We start from the raw sequence: 24,627 nt of genomic DNA on the forward strand, positions 1-24,627 counted from the left end.
TACAGGTGTCCCATGATCATGAATGCTACTGGTGACTTGACATTTTCAAAGTTAAAGCTGCTTAAAAATTATCATCAATCTTTAATGACACTAGAACGACTGAACTTGCTTGCCATTATGGCCAATGAGCATGTTGTCTCACGAAAAGACTTCACAGGTATCCTTTAAGATTTCATCATAATCAAGTGAGTTGGTTACGCGGTTTGGATCACGTAGTTGTGAGTTTGCATTCAAATAACTCCACTGTCGGCAGCCCTGAAGATGGTTTTCCACAGTTTCCCATTTTCACACCAGTCTGTAACCTAATTAAGACCATGGTAAGTTCTTCCCCAAACCTAGCCTTGTCCTATCCTACCGTTGCTATAAGACCTATCTGAGTCAGTGTGTTGTAAAACAAATAGAAAAATATCACAACCAAAAAATATGAGGAAAGAGAATTTTGAAGTTTTAAAGTAATATTTATGATTGTGAAGGTACTTCAATTGCAGAACCTTCTTTCAAGGGGGTCAGATTGAGTAGCTCAGGCGGTAAAGCGCTGGCCTTCTGAGCCCAACTTTGCAGGTTTAATCCTAGCTCAGTCCTGTGGTAGTTGAAGGTGTTCAGATACGTTAGCCTTGTGTTGATAGATCTACTAGCACGTAAAAGAACTCCAGTGGGACAAAATTCTGGCCCCTCAGCATCTCCAAAAACCTTAAAAGTAGTTAATGGGATGTAAAATCATTATTATTATTATTATTATTATTATTATTATTATTATTATTATTATTATTATTATTATTATTATTACTACTACTTTTGTTTCCGCCAGCTATGGACCACGCTATTTCTACCATTTTCTGTCTTGAGCCTTAACACTCGCCCAGTACTCCTGTATCCTTCTTTGGTGAGCTTCTTTCTGTTCTTCGGTTCACACCTTGCGTGTCTTCATTTTGGGTTTTGTTTGAAAACTGTAGACCTTCAAGTTTCTTCTTTAAAGGGTCACGTTGTAAGATGTTATCACGTAAGATCCCCAATTCTTGTAAATTCTTTTCCACCTTGGTGAACCAGACCCCTTTAGTTTTCTTGCTCAGAAAGTAGGCAAAGATTCGAGTGGACAATCTTTCTGGTCTCATTCATATTAAGTGACCACAGGAAGAAATCCTTCTTTTCCTAGTAGTATTTGTTATTTTCCCCATATGCAGAATGAGTTCATGATTTTCCCTTCTCCTATATTCTCCATTTTCCTTTATTTGTCTTCTAGTTGTTCTGCCAGACCTTTCTGATTCATTACAAAAGACAGCTTCAAGCCATTTCATTGCTCAGTTGAAGATGTTTAATAAACTGCCTTCAGATCTAAAAGAACTACCATCTAATATATTCATAAATAAGCTTAGGAAGTGGTTACTCTTGCATCCCTTTTACTCAATGCAGGAATACTATGAAATTAATGAATTTGATATATACTGAAATTACAATTTGTTATTAGTTTGTGTATGTACTGTATATTATGATTTTATTTCTTGACAGTCCGGCTCCGTGGATAAATGGTTAGCATGCTGGCCTTTCATCACAGGGGTCCCGGGTTCGATTCCCGGCAGGGTCGAGAATTTTAAAGATCATCGGTTAATTTCGCTGGTACTGGTGCTGAGTGTATGTGTCATCTTCATCATCATTTCATCCTCATCATGATGCGCAGGTCGCCTACGGGAGACAAATCAAAAGACCTGGCTAGCCGAACATGTCCTTGGACACTCCCGGCACTAAAAGCCATATGCCATTTCATTTCAACTTCATTTCTTGACAATGTCTATTGTATATAACATACGTAATGACTAAACATAATTCTATTCTACTGAGAGGCATTCTGCTGCTTATAGAGCTTCAGATTGAATTACTGTACAGTTCATATCTAAGCTTGGATTTGAAAGATATTGACTGTTTGTAATAGATATCTTTGGTGAGGTGGTAGGCCATTTCCATCTTGTTAAATAATGATAATAATACTATTGGTTTTATGTCCCACTAACTACTCCTAAGGTTTTCAGAGATGCCAAGGTGCCAGAATTTAGTCCTGCAGGAGTTCTTTTATGTGCCTACAAATCTAAAGACACGAGGCTGATGTATCTGAGCACCTTCAAATACCACCAGACTGAGCCATGGATCAAACCCGCCAAGTTGGGTCAGAAGGCCAGTGCCCCAACTGTCTGAGCCACTCAGCCTGGCATTTCCATCTTGTTGGCTCTTGATATGAATGCCTCTTTCTCAGAAACATTAGGTTCTATCCACTCGCCTAGGTATTTTAATTTTCTGCCCATTTTAGTTTGCCATGATTGAACTGTAGATTTCTGGGAGCTGTCTTGATGTTTGTTATTAACTGTGTTTTCTTGAATGAAATCTGCAAGCCTGCCTTAGCTGCTTGCACCTGAAATTGGTTTATTTGGTTTTTGACTGTGTCAAGTGAATCAGAAAAAATCGCCAGATCATTCGTGAAGGCCAAACAATCAATTGTTAGGTTCTTGCTCTTACAACCTGGTCTGACCCCATTCTTAACACTTTCATTACGCAGATTTTCAGATTTTTGCACCATTCTCAAATAACTTTCTCCAGAACACAGCTGAAGAGTAGAGGAGAGAGTCCAGCTCCTTGTCTCATTCCTGTCTTAATTTGAAAGCCATCTGAAATTTCCCCCCCTAAATTTCACTTTGGAGGTCATGTCTAACAGAGTCTCGTCTTGTTATCCAAGCCCAGTTCCTTGAGGATCTGGATTAAGTTACCTCGATCCAATGAGTCATAAGTCAATGAAGGTCACCACAAATTCCTTACTTCTCAGATTCAGGTAAGAAAGAATGGTCTTTAGGTTCATGATTTGTTAAATACATGAACATGAACACCCTTTCTTAAACCCTTCTAGGTGTTCTCCCAATTACATATCCAGTTGTGCCTCTGCCCTGGTGTGAAGTGCTTTCAAGAGAACCATGTACGGTAATGAGAGAATTGATATGCAGCGATAGTTGTTCATCTCTGGTCTGTCACCTTTCTTGTAAAGTGGCTGAATTAGGACCGATGTCCAATCACTTGTTACTTTCTCAATTTCCCATATATCTTGGATGATATCTGTTAACTTATTAATTGCCTTCTCACCTGCTTACTTCCAGAGTTCAGCTACTATTGAGTCCTCACCCGGTGCTTTACTGTTCTTAAGTGACTGGATGATTTGTCTGATTTCTTTCCTGGTTGGTGGAGACGAGTCTGAGATGGTGGGCAAGTTTTTTCATCCAGATCTATGTGGTCACCTATAATGCAACTGAATGTTTCTTGCTGAGAAATATACACACATATGATTTAATAAAATTCATATTTTTTAAATTTGCTTAATAATATTCTGTAATATTGCTGAAAGAGTGAAACATAAAGAGACTCCATGGTGGAATGAGGGAGTAAAGGAAGAAATGAGAAATAAGACAAAGGTACAGCAAGTGTAGAAGAGAATAAAATGGAAGAAAGTAGAAGAAAGAATCATATAATGACAAGGAGGTGCAAGGTGTAAGTAAAGAAAAGAAGAAAAGCTGGGAAAGTTTTACACAAGAGTTGGATGGGATGTGTATAGCAATAAAATAATGCTATCTGGACTTGTAAGAAGGAAGAGAAAAGAAAGAGTTTACACAAAGCAGGTGAAAGGGAAAAAAGGAGAAATAATAACATAACCTCAGGAGATAGGAAAAGATAGAAGGAATACTTCGATGAAGTGTGAGGAGACAGAATCTAAGAGTAAAATCTCAAAGGAAGAGGTGGAAATAGCTGTCAAACGTATGAAAGTGGGCAACGCTTCTGAAGTGGGTGAATTGTGTGCGGAAATGGTAAAACACCAGGACCTGTTGGTCTACAGTGGCTATAAAGACTATTTAGATGTATTTCAAAAGAAAAAGCTGTACTAAGTGATCCTGGAGTAAAGGAGTAATAACACCTATATTTATGAAGGGCGACAAGAAAATACTATATATGATAATTATTGAGGAATCACACTAATATCTCAGGCAGCAAAAATATTTGAAAGAGAACTAGAAAAGAGAATGAGAATAAAGGCAGAAGGACAATTAGAAGAGCAATATGGCTTTTGAAATGGAATATCAACACTAGACTCGAACTTCAGTATGAGGCAGTTAATGGAAAAACACTGGGAATACGGAAGGGATATGGTGAATTCATTCCTTGATTTAGAAATGGCTTACAATAGTATACCCAGAGCAAACGTATGGAAAGTAATGCAATGTAAATGATTTGAAAAACAAATGATGGAATATATGCAAACAATGTAAAAAAAAATTGTTTCAGCAGTGTCCAGACACATATGGAGAGGACAGAGTGGTTTTGGAATGAAACTTGACTACGACAAGGAAGTGTGCTGTTATCACTGTTATTTAAATTGGTTGTGGACAAAACTGTTAAGGAGACAAAGGTAAAATATGGAAACAGGGAACTGAAGATAATGCTGTTTGCAGATGATATTGTGGTGTGGGGATCAAACAGAGATGAAGTACGGGGCAACTGGACATGTTGAGTGAGATTATTGAAAAATTATGGAATAAAAATCAGTATGGAAAGGAGTAAGACAATGGTGTTGACTAGATGAAAAAGGAAAGGGGAAGGAATTATAAAAACAATGGGACAAAACCTTAAAATTGTTAAGAGCTTCAAGTATTTGGAAAGTATTTGGTATGGAGGAAGGAAGTACTAATGAAGTGTCAAGAGGTGATGTATGTGCACTACTACCCAGTGCTGACATATGCAGCAGAGACGTGGACACTGACAAAAAGATAGGAGAATAAAATCCAAGCCAGTAAAATGAATATTTTAAGAAGTATGATATGAAAGACAAGAAAGGACAGAATAATAAATGAGAACAACATGAAGAGAACTAGACTGGTTGAAAAGCTTTACAGCGGAATGGGGAGGGATAATCTTAGATGGTTTGGGCATGTTAAGAGGATGGAAGAGGAAAGGATGCTGAAGCAGATAATGGAGACCCAGATAGGAGGAGGGAGAACAAGAGGGAGACCCAGACTAAGGTAGCTGAAAATGATAAAGAACAGTATAATTAGAAGAAACCTGGATTGGAACACAGTTAAGTAGGAACAATGGTGGTTGGATAGAGGAAGATGGAAAGGTGCCATAAACATCCCAACCTGGCAGGAGCTGGATGCTGATGATGATGACTAACATATGCAGCCAGTACATGGACAGCAACAAAACACTATAAGAGTTGAGTTCTGACAGCCAAATGAAATTCCTTAGAGGTACAGCAGAATACTCCATCATATATTTCAATTTTCCATTTGCAAACTTCTTTCCATATGTGGTCAATCACAATGCATCTCTAGTCATTGCTAGACCGATGTCTGGCTATTTGTTTCCTAGTCCTCTTTCTGTCTCATTGTATACCTGGACTCGACTAGATTGCATATCGGAAGGGCCAATGTGGTTCCCAGCAGCATCTCTTGCTTTTATTGACTTTTAACGATTTGTTACCATAGAAACCATGATGTCATATTCCCTCAAGCATCTTGTCTTCGAAAGAACGTAGAACTGAAGTGAAGAGACAATATTTACAAACTAACCATACCACAATGCCTGGTGAAATCCCCTAGGTGAAGGCCACCTCCTCCTTCCATAACTTTCGTTCCTTATTCTTGGGTCAATTACTGACCATTTCCATTGAACTTCTTGTGTAGAGGTGGTGCTGTAAGAGACTGCTTGTAGTCAGTTATAATTACAACACACTGTGCATAATTTGTATGTGGCATATGACAGGATATTAAGAATCCAGTTAATGATATAATGATATAGTGTGTGTTTCCCTATATGAATCATGTATCCCATATATGAGTGAGAGACATAACATTCGCCCAGAAAACTGGTCCATGATGGTTCTGCTATCTGAAAGCAGAGGCAGTGAACCTAAGCATATGTGGGAAATATTGAAAAAGCTTGGAATCCAGCATAAGATTTTGGAAAAATATATAGTGGGTATTTTAAAAGATTCGGTGACAATCTTAAATCATCACTCGGGCCGATGACCTTAGATGTTAGGTCCCTTTAAACAACAAGCATCATCAATAAATCACTTATACTACTCATAAATGATAAATCATCTAGTGTTTTCTTCCTCTATAATAATTTTAATATTTGGTTTCCCATTTTCACACCAGGCAAATGTTGGGGCTGTACCTTAATTAAGGCCACGGCCGCTTCCTTCCAACTCCTAGGCCTTTCCTATCCCATCGTCGTCATAAGACCTATCTGTGTCGGTGCAACGTAAAGCCCCTAGCAAAAAAAAAAAAAATTAATATTTTTGGTTATAATCACCTCAATTGTAAAAATTCAGGATCCTTGTGGTCATTCACGCTTTGTGAACTGTGATGTCTTTTGAAAAAATGCATATATATTTTACAGATGGAAAACTCATGGATCAGTTTTCTGCTCTCAATCAAATAACAGGTGATGTCTGCATGCTGGAAAATGTATTTGCATGTATAGTCTGAGAGATGATTATGTTGTTTAATCGTACTAGAAGTGTACTTGCATTTTCGATTATGGCTGTAATCTAGGAGAATGTATCAGCTTTCGCTTACAGTTAGAGTGGTCTTCAGTTTCATTCTGAAAAAGTTAGTCAACTGAGATGATATAGAAGGCTAGCATCTTGGATACGATAACTGACATACATGATATAATTATTTAAGCTATAAATTTCATTTTTGTTCCGTACTGAAGTGCAATTATATGAAATAAATTGACAATTCAATACAATATATCATGTAAATAATATTACATCAGTCTTGGGACTAGTTTCAGCCAAATAAAATTAAACAGATTATGTGATAACTAAAACATACGTATACCAGACAAAGACAATGTTGCAGGAATAATTATAACATTAAAATACATATAATAACAAAAATTATAGTTATGATCTTCTTGTCATAATAGTTGTACTTCCTCTTAAAACAATAATCACCACCACTACCATCCTGTCATAATATGATGTCTTTAAGCTGACTTAGGACCTCAGGCAAAGTAGTAAATCTGGAATAGCCAGAATTAGGAATGAAAACATACAGAAAAGAAATTAAAAAGGAGAAAAATTATTTATGAGACTCACCTCTAATGTCTGATATAGAACAAGCACTGACTTGGAGGAGGAAGCAGGCAAGCCATGTAAACAAAGGAGTCGACAGGGAACAAGCACTGACTTGTTGTAGGAAGCAGGCAATGTAGATGTAGGAGTAGATAGGGAGAGGAGAGGAGGGGAGGGGAGAAGGAGAAGGAGAGTAGGGGTGTCTAAGGTGGGGCTGAAGGATGCAGAAAGAAAGACTGCTGCTGAGAGGCGAATTTAAAGAGATTATAAAAGAAAGAATTCTTTTTATCTGAGACATGATTACTAAAGATAGGAATTAAAAGCTCAAATAAAATGTTTGATTTCTCTGAAATTTCATTTGGATTGAAGTTAGGAAATGTCTCGGATTGGGAAGGAAGCAACTGTGGCCTTAATAAGGTAAAGCATTTCATGGTGTAAAAATGGGAAATTATGGAAAACCATCTTCAGGGCTACTGATATTGGGGATCAAACCCACCATTTCCTGAATGCAAGCTCACACGTGCATTACCAATTTGCCTGGTTTTCTATATATCACTCAATAAGTTTGAGTTTATCATACATATTGGAATCAGACTGCAAGCATCATCATCATCATCATCATCATCATCATCATCATCATCATCATCATCATCATCATCATCAATCCTCATCATCAATCCTCATTTTCCAGTTACAGCCAGGTAAAGGCAAATATTTTCTTTTATTATTCCACCACCACTTTTATTATCCAACACTCCGTTGTCTTATGCTATTCTGGATAAAGTTTATACATCTCAGTCTTGGTCATCCTTGGCCTCTCTTCCATTTCATTTGTCTTTCCATAGTCTGATTTGGAATACATTCATCACTCATCCTTTTTAAGATATTCAAACCAAATAAGTCTGCTTTTCTTTATAATATCTCATTTTTTCCATTTTAATTTATTTTCATTTTTCCTCATTCCCCATTTTATCTCTTCTTGTTTTCTATACCATACTTCTTAAGAATTTCATTTTTGCTCAGATGGTTAAGCCACTGGCTTTCTGAGCCCAAGTTGGCAGGTTCGATCCTGGCTTAGTCCGTTGGTATTTGAAGGTGCTCAAATATGTCAGCACTGTGTCAGTAGATTTACTAACATGTAAAAGAACTCCTGAGGGACAAAATTCTGGCACCTCTGTGTCCCGGAAAACCATTACAGTAGATAGTGGGACATAAAACCAATAACATTTCATTTCATTTCTGCTACCTGGATTCGGCTCTTGTCTCTTTTTGTCATCGACCAGGTTTCTGCTCCATAGTTGTTATGAGTAGGTAATACATTTTATACAGGGTTTCTTTAGCTTTCATTGGCACTTCGTTGTTTCATACCAGGTTCCGTACACTGTGATAGAAACACTTTCTACTTTAAATCCCTTTACTAAACTCAACATCCAGTCTTGCATTCTGCATTAATTCACTTCCCAAATACTTGAAAGTCTCCACTAATTCCTGATATTTGTTTCCAAGTTTAATATGACCTTCCTCATTTATTTCCTCATGTCATCATCAGTCTCATGCTGATCTTCAGTCTACATTCTTCAACCTTTCCATTCACTACATGCAGCTGTTCTTGGACCCCATTTTCATCTTTTCCCCAAATCACGATATCATCAGCAAATAACATACTGTCTATTTTGGACATCCTCTGCATGCTGCTTTTGTTGTTCTCTTGATGTCATCCATTACTATTGTGAACAGAAAGGGTGACAGAACACCTCCTTGTTTTAGTCCACATTTTGTCCACATTCAATCTTAATCCATTTTGTTCCCCCCCCCCTTGTGTAGCATTCATTATGCTCTCACTTGATCATTTTTACTGACCCTTTCCCAATTCCTTCCTATGTCAGATCTTCCCAAACTTTTGCCTCAGGGACACTCTTGTATGCCTTTTCTATGTCACTAAATGTCATAACCACGTTTTTCTGTTCTGTCTCATGAGGTAAATGGGCTCTATTATTGAACTTCCCTTTCTGAATTTGAACCGCTCTTCTTAATTGGTCCATAACCCGTTAGAGGAGAGATCCTCACTTGGACTATGTGCAAGTAGGGCAGCATCCTGCTTCATGAATTTACCGAGCTCAGAACACTTTAAGCAAGCCTCGGACCTATGGGAGTAATGGAGTCCCACTCCCATTTGACAGGCGAGGGACTCCTTGGAAACAACTTGGCGAACGAAATGGAATTCGATGGGGAGCTATCAATATTAATGGGGCTTATGGAAGAAAGAAGGTAGAACTTGCTGAGTCAGCAAAGAGGATGCATCTGGATGTGCTAGGAGTAAGTGATATTCGGGTAAGAGGAGATAAGGAGGAAGAGATAGGAGATTATAAAGTGTACTTGACGGGTGTTAGAAAGGGAAGGGCAGAGTCTGGGGTAGGGCTCTTTATCAGGAATACCATTGCACGCAACATAGTTTCTGTTAGGCACGTAAGTGAGCGAATGATGTGGGTAGATTTGTCAGTGGGAGGAATTAAGACAAGAATTGTGTCCGTGTATTCACCATGTGAGGGTGCAGATGAGGATGAAGTTGACAAGTTTTATGAAGCATTGAGTGACATCGTGGTCAGGGTCAACAGCAAGGATAGAATAGTGCTAATGGGCGATTTCAATGCGAGAGTTGGGAATAGAACTGAAGGATGCGAAAGGGTGATTGGTAAATGTGGGGAAGATATGGAAGCTAATGGGAATGGGAAGCGTTTGCTGGACTTCTGTGCTAGTATGGGTTTAGCTGTTACAAATACATTCTTCAAGCATAAGGCTATTCACCGCTACACATGGGAGGCTAGGGGTACCAGATCCATAATAGACTATATCTTAACAGACTTTGAATTCAGGAAATCTTTTAGGAATGTACGAGTTTTTCGGGGATTTTTCGATGATACAGACCATTATCTGATCTGTAGTGAACTAAGTATCTCTAGGCCTAGGGTAGAGAAAGTGAAATCTGTCTGCAAACGAATAAGGGTAGAAAATCTCCAGGATGAGGAAATTAGACAGAAGTACATGGATATGATTAGTGAGAAGTTTCGAACAGTAGACAGTAAGCAGGTTCAGGATATAGAAAGTGAATGGGTGGCATACAGGGATGCTGTAGTAGAAACAGCAAGGGAATGCCTAGGAACAACTGTGTGTAAAGATGGGAAAAGGCAAACATCTTGGTGGAATGATGAAGTGAGAGCAGCCTGTAAACGTAAAAAGAAGGCTTATCAGAAATGGCTCCAAACAAGGGCCGAGGCAGACAGGGATTTGTACGTAGATGAAAGAAACAGAGCGAAACAAATAGTTGTTGAATCCAAAAAGAAGTCATGGGAAGATTTTGGTAATAACCTGGAAAGGCTAGTTCAAGCAGCAGGGAAACCTTTCTGGACAGTAATAAAGAATCTTAGGAAGGGAGGGAAAAAGGAAATGAACAGTGTTTTGAGTAATTCAGGTGAACTCATAACAGATCCCAGGGAATCACTGGAGAGGTGGAGGGAATATTTTGAACATCTTCTCAATGTAAAAGGAAATCATCATGGTGGTGTTGCAAACAGTCAAGCTCATGGGGAGGAGGAAAATGATGTTGGTGAAATTATGCTTGAGGAAGTGGAAAGGATAGTAAATAAACTCCATTGTCATAAGGCAGCAGGAATGGATGAAATTAGACCTGAAATGGTGAAGTATAGTGGGAAGGCAGGGATGAAATGGCTTCATAGAGTAGTCAAATTAGCGTGGAGTGTTGGTAAGGTACCTTCAGATTGGAAAAAAGCAGTAATTGCACCTATCTATAAGCAAGGGAACAGGAAGGATTGCAACAACTATTGAGGTATCTCATTGACTAGTATACCAGGCAAAGTATTCACAGGCATCTTGGAAGGGAGGGTGCAATCAGTCGTTGAGAGGAAGTTGGATGAAAACCAGTGTGGTTTCAGACCACAGAGAGGCTGTCAGGATCAGATTTTCAGTATGCGCCAGGAAATTGAAAAATGCTACGAGAGGAATAGGCAGTTGTGTTTATGTTTCGTAGATCTAGAGAAAGCATATGACAGGGTACCGAGGGAAAAGATGTTCGCTATACTGGGGGACTATGGAATTAAAGGTAGATTATTAAAATCAATCAAAGGCATTTATGTTGACAATTGGGCTTCAGTGAGAATTGATGGTAGAATGAGTTCTTGGTTCAGGGTACTTACAGGAGTTAGACAAGGCTGTAATCTTTCACCTTTGCTGTTTGTAGTTTACATGGATCATATGCTGAAAGGTATAAAATGGCAGGGAGGGATTCAGTTAGGTGGAAATGTAGTAAGCAGCCTGGCCTATGCTGACGACTTGGTCTTAATGGCAGACTGTGCCAAAAGCCTGCAGTCTAACATCTTGGAACTTGAAAATAGGTGCAATGAGTATGGTATGAAAATTAGCCTCTCGAAGACTAAATTGACGTCAGTAGGTAAGAAATCCAACAGAATTGAATGTCAGATTGGTGATACAAAACTAGAACAGGTCGATAATTTCAAGTATTTAGGTTGTGTGTTTTCCCAGGATGGTAATATAGTAAGTGAGATTGAATCAAGGTGTAGTAAAGCTAATGCAGTGAGCTTGCAGTTGCGATCAGCAGTATTCTGTAAGAAGGAAGTCAGCTCCCAGACAAAACTATCTTTACATCGGTCTGTTTTCAGACCAATTTTGCTTTATGGGAGCGAAAGCTGGGTGGACTCAGGATATCTTATTCATAAGTTAGAAGTAACAGACATGAAAGTAGCAAGAATGATTGCTGGTACAAACAGGTGGGAACAATGGCAGGAGGGAATTCGGAATGAGAAGATAAAGGCTAATTTAGGAATGAACTCGATGGATGAAGCTGTACGCATAAACCGGCTTTGGTGGTGGGGTCATGTGAGGCGAATGGAGGAGGATAGGTTACCTAGGAGAATAATGGACTCTGTTATGGAGGGTAAGAGAAGTAGAGGGAGACCAAGACGACGATGGTTAGACTCTGTTTCTAACGATTTAAAGATAAGAGGTATAGAACTAAATGAGGCCACAACACTAGTTGCAAATCAAGGATTGTGGCGACGTTTAGTAAATTCTCAGAGGCTTGCAGACTGAACGCTGAAAGGCATAACAGTCTATAATGATAATGTATGTATGTATGTTCTTAATTTTTTTTCAATTTTCTCCCTTGTACTCCTCTCTAATATCCTTCCATTATTTTAGCCATCCGGGGCATCAAAGTGATCCCCTATGATTATTACTTGCTTTCCTATTCTAGAATATTGATATAATTATTCCTTTTTTCCAATTTTCTGGAACCTGTTTCTCTTTCCATACACTTCTGAGAACACAGTAACTTCATTCTGACTTTCAGTAGCTTCTGGAGATTTCGTTCCCGTATGTTTTTTTATTTCTTCCAGTTTTGCTATTACTATTCTATCTTCATCCTTCACAAATCTGGTGTTTACACTCTCCCTTTCCTTGTTTCTTAGGATTCTGTGCTGTAGTTTCTTTCCACATTGTATACCATCTGTTAATTTCTGTGTGAACAGTGTCCAACACTTCTTCCACAATTTTCTTGGCAATTTTCTTTGCTCCTTTTGCCTTTCCTTGCTTTTCTTTGCCTTCTGTCTTCAGTCTTAGATAATTTCAATTCCTTCCATGCCTTTTTCATTTCAATATTATTTCTTTTACTCTATTATTCTACTAAATGATTTTTTTTTTTTTTCACGCCTCCTGACTCCTGATGTTCTTCCAAATATCTTTTCTGCACATCCAACCAATGCTTCCTTATAAATTTCCGATCTCTGTTTCATGCTTATAGTTTCTGTTCCAGATATTAGCAACTTCCCTCGCAACTGCCCTTAACAAATAAACAATATTACAGAATGGATGTCACAGAACTATGACGACCATATGAAATGAAATGCGTATGGCTTTTAGTGCCAGGAGTGCCCGAGGACATGTTCAGCTCGCCAGGTGCAGGTCTTTTGATTTGACTCCCATAGGCGACATGCACATCGTGATGAGGATGAAATGATGATGAAGACGACACATACACCCAGCCCCTGTGCCAACGAAATTAACCAATGATGGTTAATATTCCCGACCCTGCCGGGAATTGAACCCGGGACCCCAGTGGCCAAAGACCAGAACGCTAACCATTTAGCCATGGAGCCGGACATGACCGTATACACTTACCATCATGGAGCCTTCGAGCACGATTCATCTTCTCCTTCAGCTGGAGTACTTCTGTTTCGAGACGAGACACTTCTTCAGCCTGAGACTGATTAACAATTTCCAGAGCACCACGACGTTTCTGCTCAGCATTTAGTTTTCCCTTTAACTCAAGGATTGTATCTGAGAGACTCTCTTCTTTTTTAGCTAATGCCTAACAGAAAAAGCACTGATAAATAGCATGAATTCAAACTTGCATTGAGAATACATAGGAAGAACTACTTACCTAAGCAAAGGCTCATTAGATAAACAAAGCAGGGTGACACAATATTATTCTATGTAAGTCTTCATCATTGTGAAAAGAAACAGAATGTATGGTAGTGAGAAGTAACACTTCAGACTGGAGGGCTACAGGCAGAATGCAGCACGTATGAAAGATGAAACAGTAAGAGATGAGCAGGTGAAGCTTTTCCAATATTTACATCTGGATCTACACTACACTGTGGAAGAGTATTGGAAAGAAATGAAGAAGTGTCAAGACTAAAGATCTGTCACGATGGCTCCTCAATGAGTGAAACTAGGGAGCAGAAACGACACCATCGGGGGCTGAGAAGAGATGGATGTGGAACAACTGGGACTGATGAGGAGAGAGCCTATCTATTCGAAGACTGCACTGTTTGAAGATTTTGAGATTGACCTTGTCCTTTTATTTTTCATATTTGTCCTAGTCTAATTTTCTTGTTGCTACCTCTTCCAACACTGACTTTTCATTATGTTCACCCTACTATGTGCTCCTTTTCTTGTTCCTGTGTCTCACATTTGACTATGGAAGAGTGTGGCATGGGAATAGAGAGACAACAGTAGCTGTGTACAGTAAAACCTTGTTAATTCAAAATCGTTGGGATGCAAAAATCAGAATTCAAATTACATGATTTTGAATAAACTGTCAACTCATAATTCAGAAATGCCAACCCTTGCCATATTAAAAAATATTCTAAGACCCATTACTGCGTGCAATTAACCTTGATTCACAGTTTAAACCTTTAAAATGCCGTGGAAAAACTACTTCCAAAATGTATCCAACAAGGTGCATTTACAGTATTCAAATAATTAATAACTTGGATAACTCACTGACAAACATAACCTCATACAACCAAAGAAAATAAAAAGCATGATTCACAGACGATGAGAAATCTATGCTGGTTCCCTTGTGCAAGTGCTTTATTCACTGGATTACTGTACAGTATGCATTTTAGATGCCCTGTACTTGCACGGAAAGTACCCAATGCCCTTAAAACATTGTGGCTTATCGAACTTTCCTATGACGAAGGGACCCTCGCTTTCATCTGCATTGCAACACACAACGACCCCCACCCTTGTAAGATTTCCCAGTTGGTACTTCTCTCCTTTAAAACCGTAAGTCCATTTGGGCTAGACATTAAAAACCAATGCAGTTTCATCGGCATTGATAAAAGCATGATTCACAGACGAGGAGAAAACTATGCTGGTTCCCCTGTGCAAGTGCTTTATTCACTGGATTACTGTACTATATGCATTTTAGATGCCCTGTACTTGCACGGAAAGTACCCAATGCCCTTAAAACATTGTGGCTTATCAAACTTTCCTATGACGAAGGGACCCTCGCTTCCATGTGCATTACAACACACAACGACCTCCACCCTTGTAAGATTTCCCGGTTGGTACTTCTCTCCTTTAAAACCATAAGTCCATTTGGGCTAGGCATTAAAAACCAATGCAGTTTCATCAGCATTGATAATATTGATCTAGATGTTGATTCCCATAGGGAACATGAAATATTTATCCTGCATGAGTAAATTTACAATACCAATATAATGGTCCGTTATTGGACATTATAAATTTTCCAGCTAACTCATTCCTGGTTGCCTGCGTTTCGCTCTCGTGTGCTAAGTTGGGCTCATCAGTTGGTACTTAGCACACCTACCAAGACGCAAGGCTAGTGCATACCGTGGAGGCCACTGCATAGGCTACTTGAAGCCACCAGCAGTGCCAATGCACTATGAGAGACTATGTCTCACTTCCAAAAATTGATGCCTGCCTCGCCATCAGATGATCTAGATGTTGATTCCCATAGGGAACATGAAATATTTGTCCTGAATGAGTGAGTGAGTTTACAATACCAATATTTTATATTCTTGTCGAGCTGAATACCGGACCTGTGAAGATTACAAGATTATTTTGTGCATCTACAGAATGGTGTGTTAATGAAGCTATGTAATATAGAGAGAGACTTTCAAAGGTGGTTAAATGAAGAAGTTATATCATGTTCAAGATCATGCTTCCACATCTCTGCACAGTATTTAAAATACAATTTACCATTGGTCTTTTATAGCTTTTGTTGAGAGTTAAGGAGAATTTCCTGTTGTGTATGTTTATCAGGAACTCAAGGGAGACTTCATTAGTTAGTCGGAACATAGAAAGAATGATGAACTCTTCTCAGAAGAACTCTTAAGGTTTCACCTTACTTTTCCCTGCCTGCTGACTCTTTAGAAATGTGTGCGCGTGTGTTTTGTATTCAGGAATCATTCAAGGCAAATATTTTCGCACTGCAAGTTGTGTGGTTAAGCTTATTTTAATATGTATAACTTTTGCTTTCTCAACGTTGCATTTGTTTCTACATTCATCCCTGTTTTTATCTCCTCGTAAGACGTGTATTGTTTAATGTAACACCTTGTGTAAAAAATGGGGTTAAATGAAGGAGTTATATCATGTTCAAGATCATGCTTTCACGTCTCTGCACAATATTTAAAATGAAATTTACCGTTGGTCTTTATAGCTATTGTTGAGAGTGAAGGAGAATTTCCTGCTGTGTATGTTTATCAGGAACTCAAGGGAGACTTCATTAGTTAGTCGGAACATAGAAAAAATGATGAACTCTTCTCAGAAGAACTCTTAAGGTTTCACTTTACTTTTTCCTGCCTGCTGGCTGTTCAGAAATGTGTGCGTGTGTGTTTTGTATTCAGGAATCATTCAAGACGAATATTTTCGCACTACAAGATGTGTGGTTAAGGTTATTTTTAATATGTATAACTTTCCCTGTTTTTATCTCCTTGTAAGATGCGTATTGTTTAATTTCCTGTTGTGTATGTTTATCAGGAACTCAAGGGAGACTTCATTAGTTATTCGGAACACAGAAAGAATGATGAACTCTTCTCAGAAGAACTCTTAAGGTTTCACCTTACTTTTTCCTGCCTGCTGGCTCCTTAGAAGTGTGTGCGCGAGCGTTTTGTATTCAGGAATCATTCAAGGCAAATATTTTCGCACTGCAAGTTATGTGGTTAAGCTTATTTTTAATATGTATAACTTTTGCTTTCTCAACGATGCATGTGTTTCTACATTCGTCCCTGTTTTTATCTCCTCGTAAGATGTGTATTATTTAATGTAACACCTTGTGTAAAAAAATTGGGTTATATGAAGGAGTTATATCATGTTCAAGATCATGCTTTCACGTCTCTGCACAATATTTAAAATGAAATTTTACCGTTGGTCTTTATAGCTATTGTTGAGAGTGAAGGAGAATTTCCTGTTGTGTATGTTTATCAGGAACTCAAGGGAGACTTCATTAGTTAGTCGGAACATAGAAAAAATTATGAACTCTTCTCTTAAGGTTTCACTTTACTTTGTCCTGCCTGCTGGCTCTTCAGAAATGTGTGCGCGTATGTTTTATATTCAGGAATCATTCAAGAAGAACACTTTCGCACTGCAAGATGTGTGGTTAAGGCTATTTTTAATATGTATAACTTTTGCTTTCTCAATGATTCATTTGTTTCTATATTCGTCCCTGTTTTTATCTCCTTGTAAGATGTGTATTGTTTAATGTAACGCCTTGTGTAATATAAATGCCTACATGCTGGCCTATTTCCCACATTTTGGCTGATGATGACGCAAAACAGCGTTGAAACTAGTTCCAAGTGCAAATACATGTTATAACTAAACTATAACATTTTTGTATTGAAAAGATGGACAGTTTTAAGTTTTCCTATCATCCATTCTCAGTTCAATACGGACAAAAATGAAATTCTTGAGTTTAAATTTTGACCTTATTACGCAACTACTTGGAGTCAACAACTCTACTGTAATTCTACGTACCTGGTTCTCATCCAACAACGTTGGAAGATTTTTTTTCGATATTTTAATTAATCCACGCTTCATTAATATCAAATAATTTGTACAATCCAATTGTATGTCAGATCATTATGACTATGTCTCGTTCTACAAATAACCAACTTGTACTTTTTTAGACAAACACTAGTAATCATTCCAAGTACATATAATACTATAACAAGTTTATTATTGAATTTTAGTTACATTTAAGCATCGCTTTCTCCACAGACTAGATTTTTATGACTCTTTTATTTTGTATTAAAGCATGTACAGGGTCCGCCAGAAAAATGTATACACTCTTTACGGAACAAAAACTATTTATTGTGTGTTTTTTTACATTTAAATTTTGATTACACACGTAGTACTGTCTTCAGTTAAACATATGGTTACATGAGATGTTTAAAATGTTCACCGTTGGCTGCCAGACACAGAGCAGAACGACGAGCGGTCGCTGCAACTACGTCCATCTATGTTTGAATGGGGATCTCTGCACATGCTGTTGAAATCCCCTGGCGAAGGGCCTCCAGCGTGCATGGCTTACATCGATAGGTTGATTTTTCACAGTTCCCCACAAGTAAAAGTTCATAGGGGTGAAATAGAGCATGTCAAAACAGATCAGATGTAAGGCTTTTCAGGCGTTTGCTCTATTAACCAGCGTTTCGTCTTAGGTCTGACACTAGACTCATCAGAGTGGGATGTGTCAGACCCTACCCACTGACGCTGGGGTGTGTGCAGGTGAACTTATCTGAAGCCCATTATAAGAGGCACAGTCTGATAACTGCATACGGGAGATAAATCTCCACAATGGAATTATTAATTATTAATTAATTAATTAATTTTTAATTATAAAAACAGCTATATTTCTGACGAGTAGGCTACTTGTCCTCGCTCCTAAGTGCTTCAAGAAGTTTGTCATTTTATATTTTCGTATAAAATTAACAACTTACTACCACTAAGAGTGACTTTTATCCTAAATATTAAGCTATTATAAGCTCTTTACGTCATCTCCAGAATAAGGCACCATATTTACCAAATTTTATTTCAGCGCAGCAATTTACGTATTCTTTTTGAACTTTTAACTAACCACTTGTTACCACATTTTTAAAAATGAGACATTCGTAAAGATCTACAATAAGGACTGATTATATGACTTTGTCATAAGAGTACTTATAACTGCTATATTGTACTTGCTAGTCATTTTATACACATTTGTACCTAAAACAGTATCCTCTTATTTAGGTATAAGAACAATCATGATCCTGATCTATCTTTCATTCAGGTATGAGATTTTTAGGCTGATGATGCCCTCATTATGGGTGAAACATGTCCCTATTCTAATATGTTAAGAACTATTTCTTAAATTTAAATAAAAAACTCTTATGTATTGAACAGGTGGAATTTATAATCTAGTATTATTATTTGACTTTAAGTACATTTCAATACGGACCATAACATGAGATTTATAACATGTAAAAATTTACATACCGAGCTCGATAGCTGCAGTCGCTTAAGTGCGGCCAGTATCCAGTATTCAGGAGATAGTAGGTTCGAACCCCACTGTCGGCAGCCTTGAAGATGGATTTCCGTGGTTTCCCATTTTTACACCAGGCAAATACTGGGGCTGTACCTTAATTAAGGCCACAGACACTTCCTTCCCAGTCCTATCTCTTTCCTGTCCCATCGTCGCCATAAGACCTTTCTGTGTCGGTCCGACATAAAGAAAATAGCAAAAAAAAAATTTACATGGGAATAGCCTTTCTGAAATTTAACTAGACGCGAGAAAATATAAACTATCCTTTGAAATCAGTGATGTACTCTGCCATATCTTGAGGTGTATCATATTCTTACTTAATTGCAGTATTTAGCATTAAAATTAAGAGAATGTTTATTCAGCCTTTTAATGAGTTATCAACTGTTATCGGACACGTTATTTACGCATTTATTATGAAAACATTGTTCGCTTTAATTTTGAATTTTCTTTATGGATCAGCAGTCGACGGGTATTACTAATCGACTCTGACATCGCCTTCGAAAGTCGACGAGAGAGAGAGCTCACTAGTGGTGTGCCATCCTACTTCGTGTGCTATATATATTGACTTTATAGTTTTGTTTAACTTACCTCTTCATCTCAACTCTGCATATATTTTGACGTTTAATCCTCCACTCCCTCCCGCTGAATTTTGACTGGTCGCCATATTGGATGCTCATCTGTTTCCTTCGCTGAATATTGGCTCTAGGTTTCCATTTATTAAGTCCCCAGCATGACTGGTGCCCAACAATTCAAAAATCACAACAACAACAAAATTCTCACATCACATGTGGCAGTATAGTCCCTTACATGTCATCAGCTCAGCTGTTTGTCATGAATACACTTTCTACAATTATCTCTCTGCCTATATATTCTCACAACCCTGCCTATTTCAGCAGGTGGAATCGAGAATGGAATGAATACAGGATCTCATCGAGGCATGAGAACTTTCTCTGCCCGTCACTTCGCTGCTGTACCTTGAGGTGAAAGATATGAAGACCTTACTATTTAAATTTTAAGTCAACTTTTCTTTTTTACGGGCACCGCGGCGGGAGTTGGGGGAGTGGTCTCCACGTTGTGGACAATCAAGATAACCTTTGCTGAGAACTTACATTATTCATGTGCAATTACAATTATGGAACTAAATGGCAGTCTACTAGAAACTCTATACGTCTGACATACACTTCGCGTTGCATTCTTTTGGTATCCTATTTCTCCCATCCTGAACCTTTATACCAGGGTGCATGCACTGTGCACGGTGCAAAAGATGACTTAGCTTGGTTGACCAGAGTGAAGATCCCCACTTCTCGATTTGGAACAATAGCACTGTCTCTCTCTTTCCCCATGCCTGTCTCCCTCTTCCTCATTTGCTCCGTAGCGCTCCAAATCCAAGCCAAGTTGAACCGAGCTTAGCCGAGTAGCCCAGAGATGAAGCGTTGGTCCGAGCCGAGTGGGACCGATGCACTGTGTACAGGAACTCTGCTCCTCAGTTTGCACGCGTGAGATTTTGGGCGTTTGAGAGGTTCTGCTTTATACCGTAAGTTGTACTAGCTTTGTATCTTGTATAAGATTTCCCTTCATATTTCACGTTTTTATGCACACGTATTATTATGGAACTTGTCACGATTACTACAAATCCTAAGCATGTAGTATGATCCCTTAGAACTAGTTTTCTATTAATGTTTCACATCTTAAGGCACACTCATGTTATTATAGAACTTGTTATGATCATTATAAATTTTAAGCATGCGCTATAATCCCTTGGAACAAGTTTTTTCTTCACGTTTCATATCTTTATGTTAACGTAATTTTTTATAACCTATTTCTTTTAAACATGTACTTTGATTGCTTGTAATGGTTTTTGTGTGTATCACATATTTACCAATCATAGCATTTACCAAGCTGTTGTTTACCCTTAGCGTTGCTGTTATGCTTAACTATTATATTTGGAAAACCTATTATTCATTTACAAGCTTTAATTATATTAACCTTTCTTCAAGTTAGTACTCCTGTTAGTTATCATCCATGTTTTGAGAATTATTGTATAACCTAAATTTATTGATATATTTGTATTTTCCATTCCCACTTTCCAGTCTTTCCATTTGTAGTAAAATCTTCTTTAATTGTTATACTCTAAATTAATTTATATCTATTTGTACACTCTATTTGCACAATTTGTACTCAAAAATCTTACCAAATATTAATTGATATATATTTGTATACTTCTTTTTTTACTGTACAGTCTTTCTATTTACATTCAAAAATCTTGCTAAATTGTTCATTGTTCTTCCTACAATATATATTGTTATCTTTACACTGGTTTGAAAAGAAAAAAAATACATATACTGTATTTACCCTAAAAATCCCCGCCGTCGAATAATGTCCACACCCTCATTTTAGGAAGGCTCATTTTGAAAAAAAAAAATGAAATGAACTAAAATTCCTTCCATCGAAAGAGTAATGTAGGCATAAACAAACATTTTGTATCAATCACTTCGCGAGGTCCACATGGTCTTTACGCAAATATGAACATGTAAATTTACAGATATAGCTACTTTGCCTGAGATGATAAAAATACATTATCACTGCTATGAAATATACTTTCCATGAAAATGAGCAAGTAGGCCTACTTACATGACAGGTATTTCATTAATCTGAACTTGCAATAGGCTCGATTCCCTGTAGATGGGAAGATTCGTTGTCTCTTGCATCACTAGAATCCTCTCCTAAATTACAAATTCGTCACACACCACGTCTAAAACACTTCACACGCGGTCTCTTTTTACTTGGTGGTGGATAATTTTTTTCGTGCAATGTAAAGACTTGAAACAGATACACTGGCGCATTCCGACGTTTGTCTAAAACACTTCTCACACGTGGTCTCTTTTTTACTGAACAGTAACACAACCGGTGGTGGATAATTCTTTTCATGCAATGTAAACACTTGAAACAGACACACCGGCAAAATCTGATGTTAGTTTTGCGATACAGTAAAACCTTGTTAATTCGAAGTTTTGTAATACAGAAATCGGACTTCCAATTACGTGATTTCAAATTAACAGCCATCTTGTAATTCAGAAAAGCCAAACCTCGCCAGTTTTCATGGATTCTGCTTTTCCGCATACTGCCTGCTACGTGATATTGTGGCGTTCCTTAAAATGCTGAATACAAAAGAATTACAATTTCACTCTTTCAACTATGAAACACACTATAGACACACCAAAGTGAGTGAAAGAGCAGAAGGCTACCCCTGCACATTCTGGAAGACATGTTCTATCGTGACATGGAAAAATTTTGAATTTAAATTACTCTGTAAAATATGGTACTATTTAAAAAAAAATGTAAAGTCAGTTTAGAATTAAAAGTCTGAATTGTTTTCTGTTTAAATATGACATATGGCAACAGTTTTCTTCCATCTATGGTTGCACAAAGCATAACTGTACACTCAGCATCGAAAACTAGGTGAGCCAGGAGCGTGTTGGCAACCTTGACGTAAATAAAACCCGCACCCCAATTTCGTGCCTCAAATTTTTTTTAAAAAATATGCGGGGATTATTCGCATAAATACGGTATATATACGTTATTTGAAATCCTGTTATCTTGTTTTGCCCTTATATCCATCGGTCCTGATGGTCCACTTTCTCTACTACTAAGCCCCCATTTTTTTCATTCCACTGTGCACTTGTGTACATTTACTGGGATTTTACTGATAATCTTTGTTTACATTTAGCGTTACCCCTAGGGTGATGTTACAATTTCCACCAGAGCATCAAGTACCAATTTCGTTACAGTGGACATAGCAAGGAAACGATACCGAAGGTGATTGATCGCACGCAACATAATCGCCGGGGTGCATAAATATCGGTAGCGGAAAAAATCGTGCACACTTAATCGCTTGTAATAACGGATGCGTCAGCGATAGGGCTCTCACTGTAACCAAAGAATAATACACAGTTTAATATAGGAATTTTGAAAGGGCAGAAAAAAACTATCATTATAACGGGGTTCTCGTTATATGCCGTACTCGCTATAGCAGACTTCTACTGCATTTGTTGTATTGTGAGATAAGTTTTTGGAAAACCTTGCCATAGAAGTCTGCTGCCTGCAATGAGAGCCACGTTTGAACTCTTGTTTTCACTTCCTTATCGGTGTGGAAATGCTTGCCAGTGAGCAACCTTTTCAGATGAAGAAAAATATGGTAGTGACTAGGTGCAAGGTCAGGGCTATTGGAAAACTATTAGCAGAACACCATCTCTGTCCCAAAATACGGCTGCCATAATTTTACTAATTGAGGAATTCTGCTTGTATTTCAATGTCATCACAGATGATGTGTGTCGTCAGTTGTCATGTGGGTCACCCGAGTCTCATCTCCCATTTCAATGTCATCCAATAATACATCATCTTCATTACAGTACCTGGTAAAAAATATCAAAAAACTGACATATCTCTTCATTTTGTGTTCCTTGGTCAGAATCTTCATAACCCACTGATTGCACAACTTTTGCAGTCCAATCTTTCTGACACAATTTTGTAGAGAACAGACCATGATGCATGTGTGGAAAGCGAAGTGACAGAGAGGATAATGTGAACTGTCTGTTTCCACAGAGGGTGGTGTCAACCGCACACAATATCGTCGCTGATCAGAGATGTCCGACCAGGACATTGATATGCTGAGAATCAATGTTCCTGTGCTAAAGAATGAGTGTGGAAATTCAAAAGAAATAGATAACAGGTCCTTAATTAAAAAAGAACTTTTGCAGGTAGTACCGAAAAATGAGAGGATAAGAAAAGAAAGAAAGGCAAGGAAAATGTAAAATAAGTAAAGAAGAAAATAGAGATACATTTGACAATGACACTCTAGAACTGAAATTTATCATGTAAAAATAAAGATTTGTCTCAAATATTTATTTCTTCTTTGCTGACATCTATAACACAGCAATAATGAGAATTAATAATCCATTATAATGTCTTCTCTAAAGGTTTTGTAGTAAACAAGCTAACTCAGCAGTATTCAGAACTTCGTTTAAAAAGGAAAAAACTCTTTAAACAAGAAGAAAAAGTATTACAGTGGAACCTCAACTATCTGTCTTTTTTTTTTTTTTTTTTTTTTTTTTTTGAGGGGCCATGGGAAAACAGAAAATTTGGGAATAAAGTAACATCATCAACAATTTGACTAAACATAACAATAATGAAATACGTATAATTATATTATAAATTCTCCTACATAAATTACAAGTAAAGAGTCTCGGAACTTTAAATTCAGTTTTACCGTGGAAACTATGTCACTTTCCCGTGAAATCTTCTTTCGGTGACTTTGATCAGCCAACTTTGTTGAAGAATATGCTACTAAATAATGCCAAGCCAAGCAAGAAATGATCACAAATAGTTTTTAGTTCTCTAATCTAATAAATAAAATACAAGTTTGCAGCTCAAAATGCCTCACACTAAATAAGAATATGGAAAATGGAGGAGCTAGAGGAGAAAGAAATAAAAATTCTAAGGAAGATCCTAGGACCAGGTAAGGGAAAAGACTGTACCGAGTGAGAGGAAAAATGAAGATCTATATTGGCATGCAGAGAAGATTAGAGACACAATGCATAAAAGAAGATTGAAATTTTACGGGTACCTTATGAGAATGAGTGAGATTAGGCTAAAAAAT

General features: G+C 37.7%; 1 protein-coding gene across 1 annotated transcript in view; it reads right to left on the minus strand.

Annotated features, from left to right (window-relative positions):
• The window catches only part of LOC136875543 (leucine-rich repeat-containing protein 45), a 143,255-nt gene that overhangs the window by 44,663 nt on the left and 73,965 nt on the right, over positions 1-24,627 (minus strand). Inside the window, exon 7 of the mRNA XM_067149094.2 lies at positions 13,322-13,511. Within this exon, the coding sequence (XP_067005195.2) occupies positions 13,322-13,511 (190 nt within the window). The remainder of the gene's footprint in view (positions 1-13,321; positions 13,512-24,627) is intronic.

This window comes from Anabrus simplex, chromosome 6, assembly GCF_040414725.1.
Source record: "Anabrus simplex isolate iqAnaSimp1 chromosome 6, ASM4041472v1, whole genome shotgun sequence".
NCBI classification, from domain to species: Eukaryota; Metazoa; Arthropoda; class Insecta; order Orthoptera; family Tettigoniidae; genus Anabrus; species Anabrus simplex.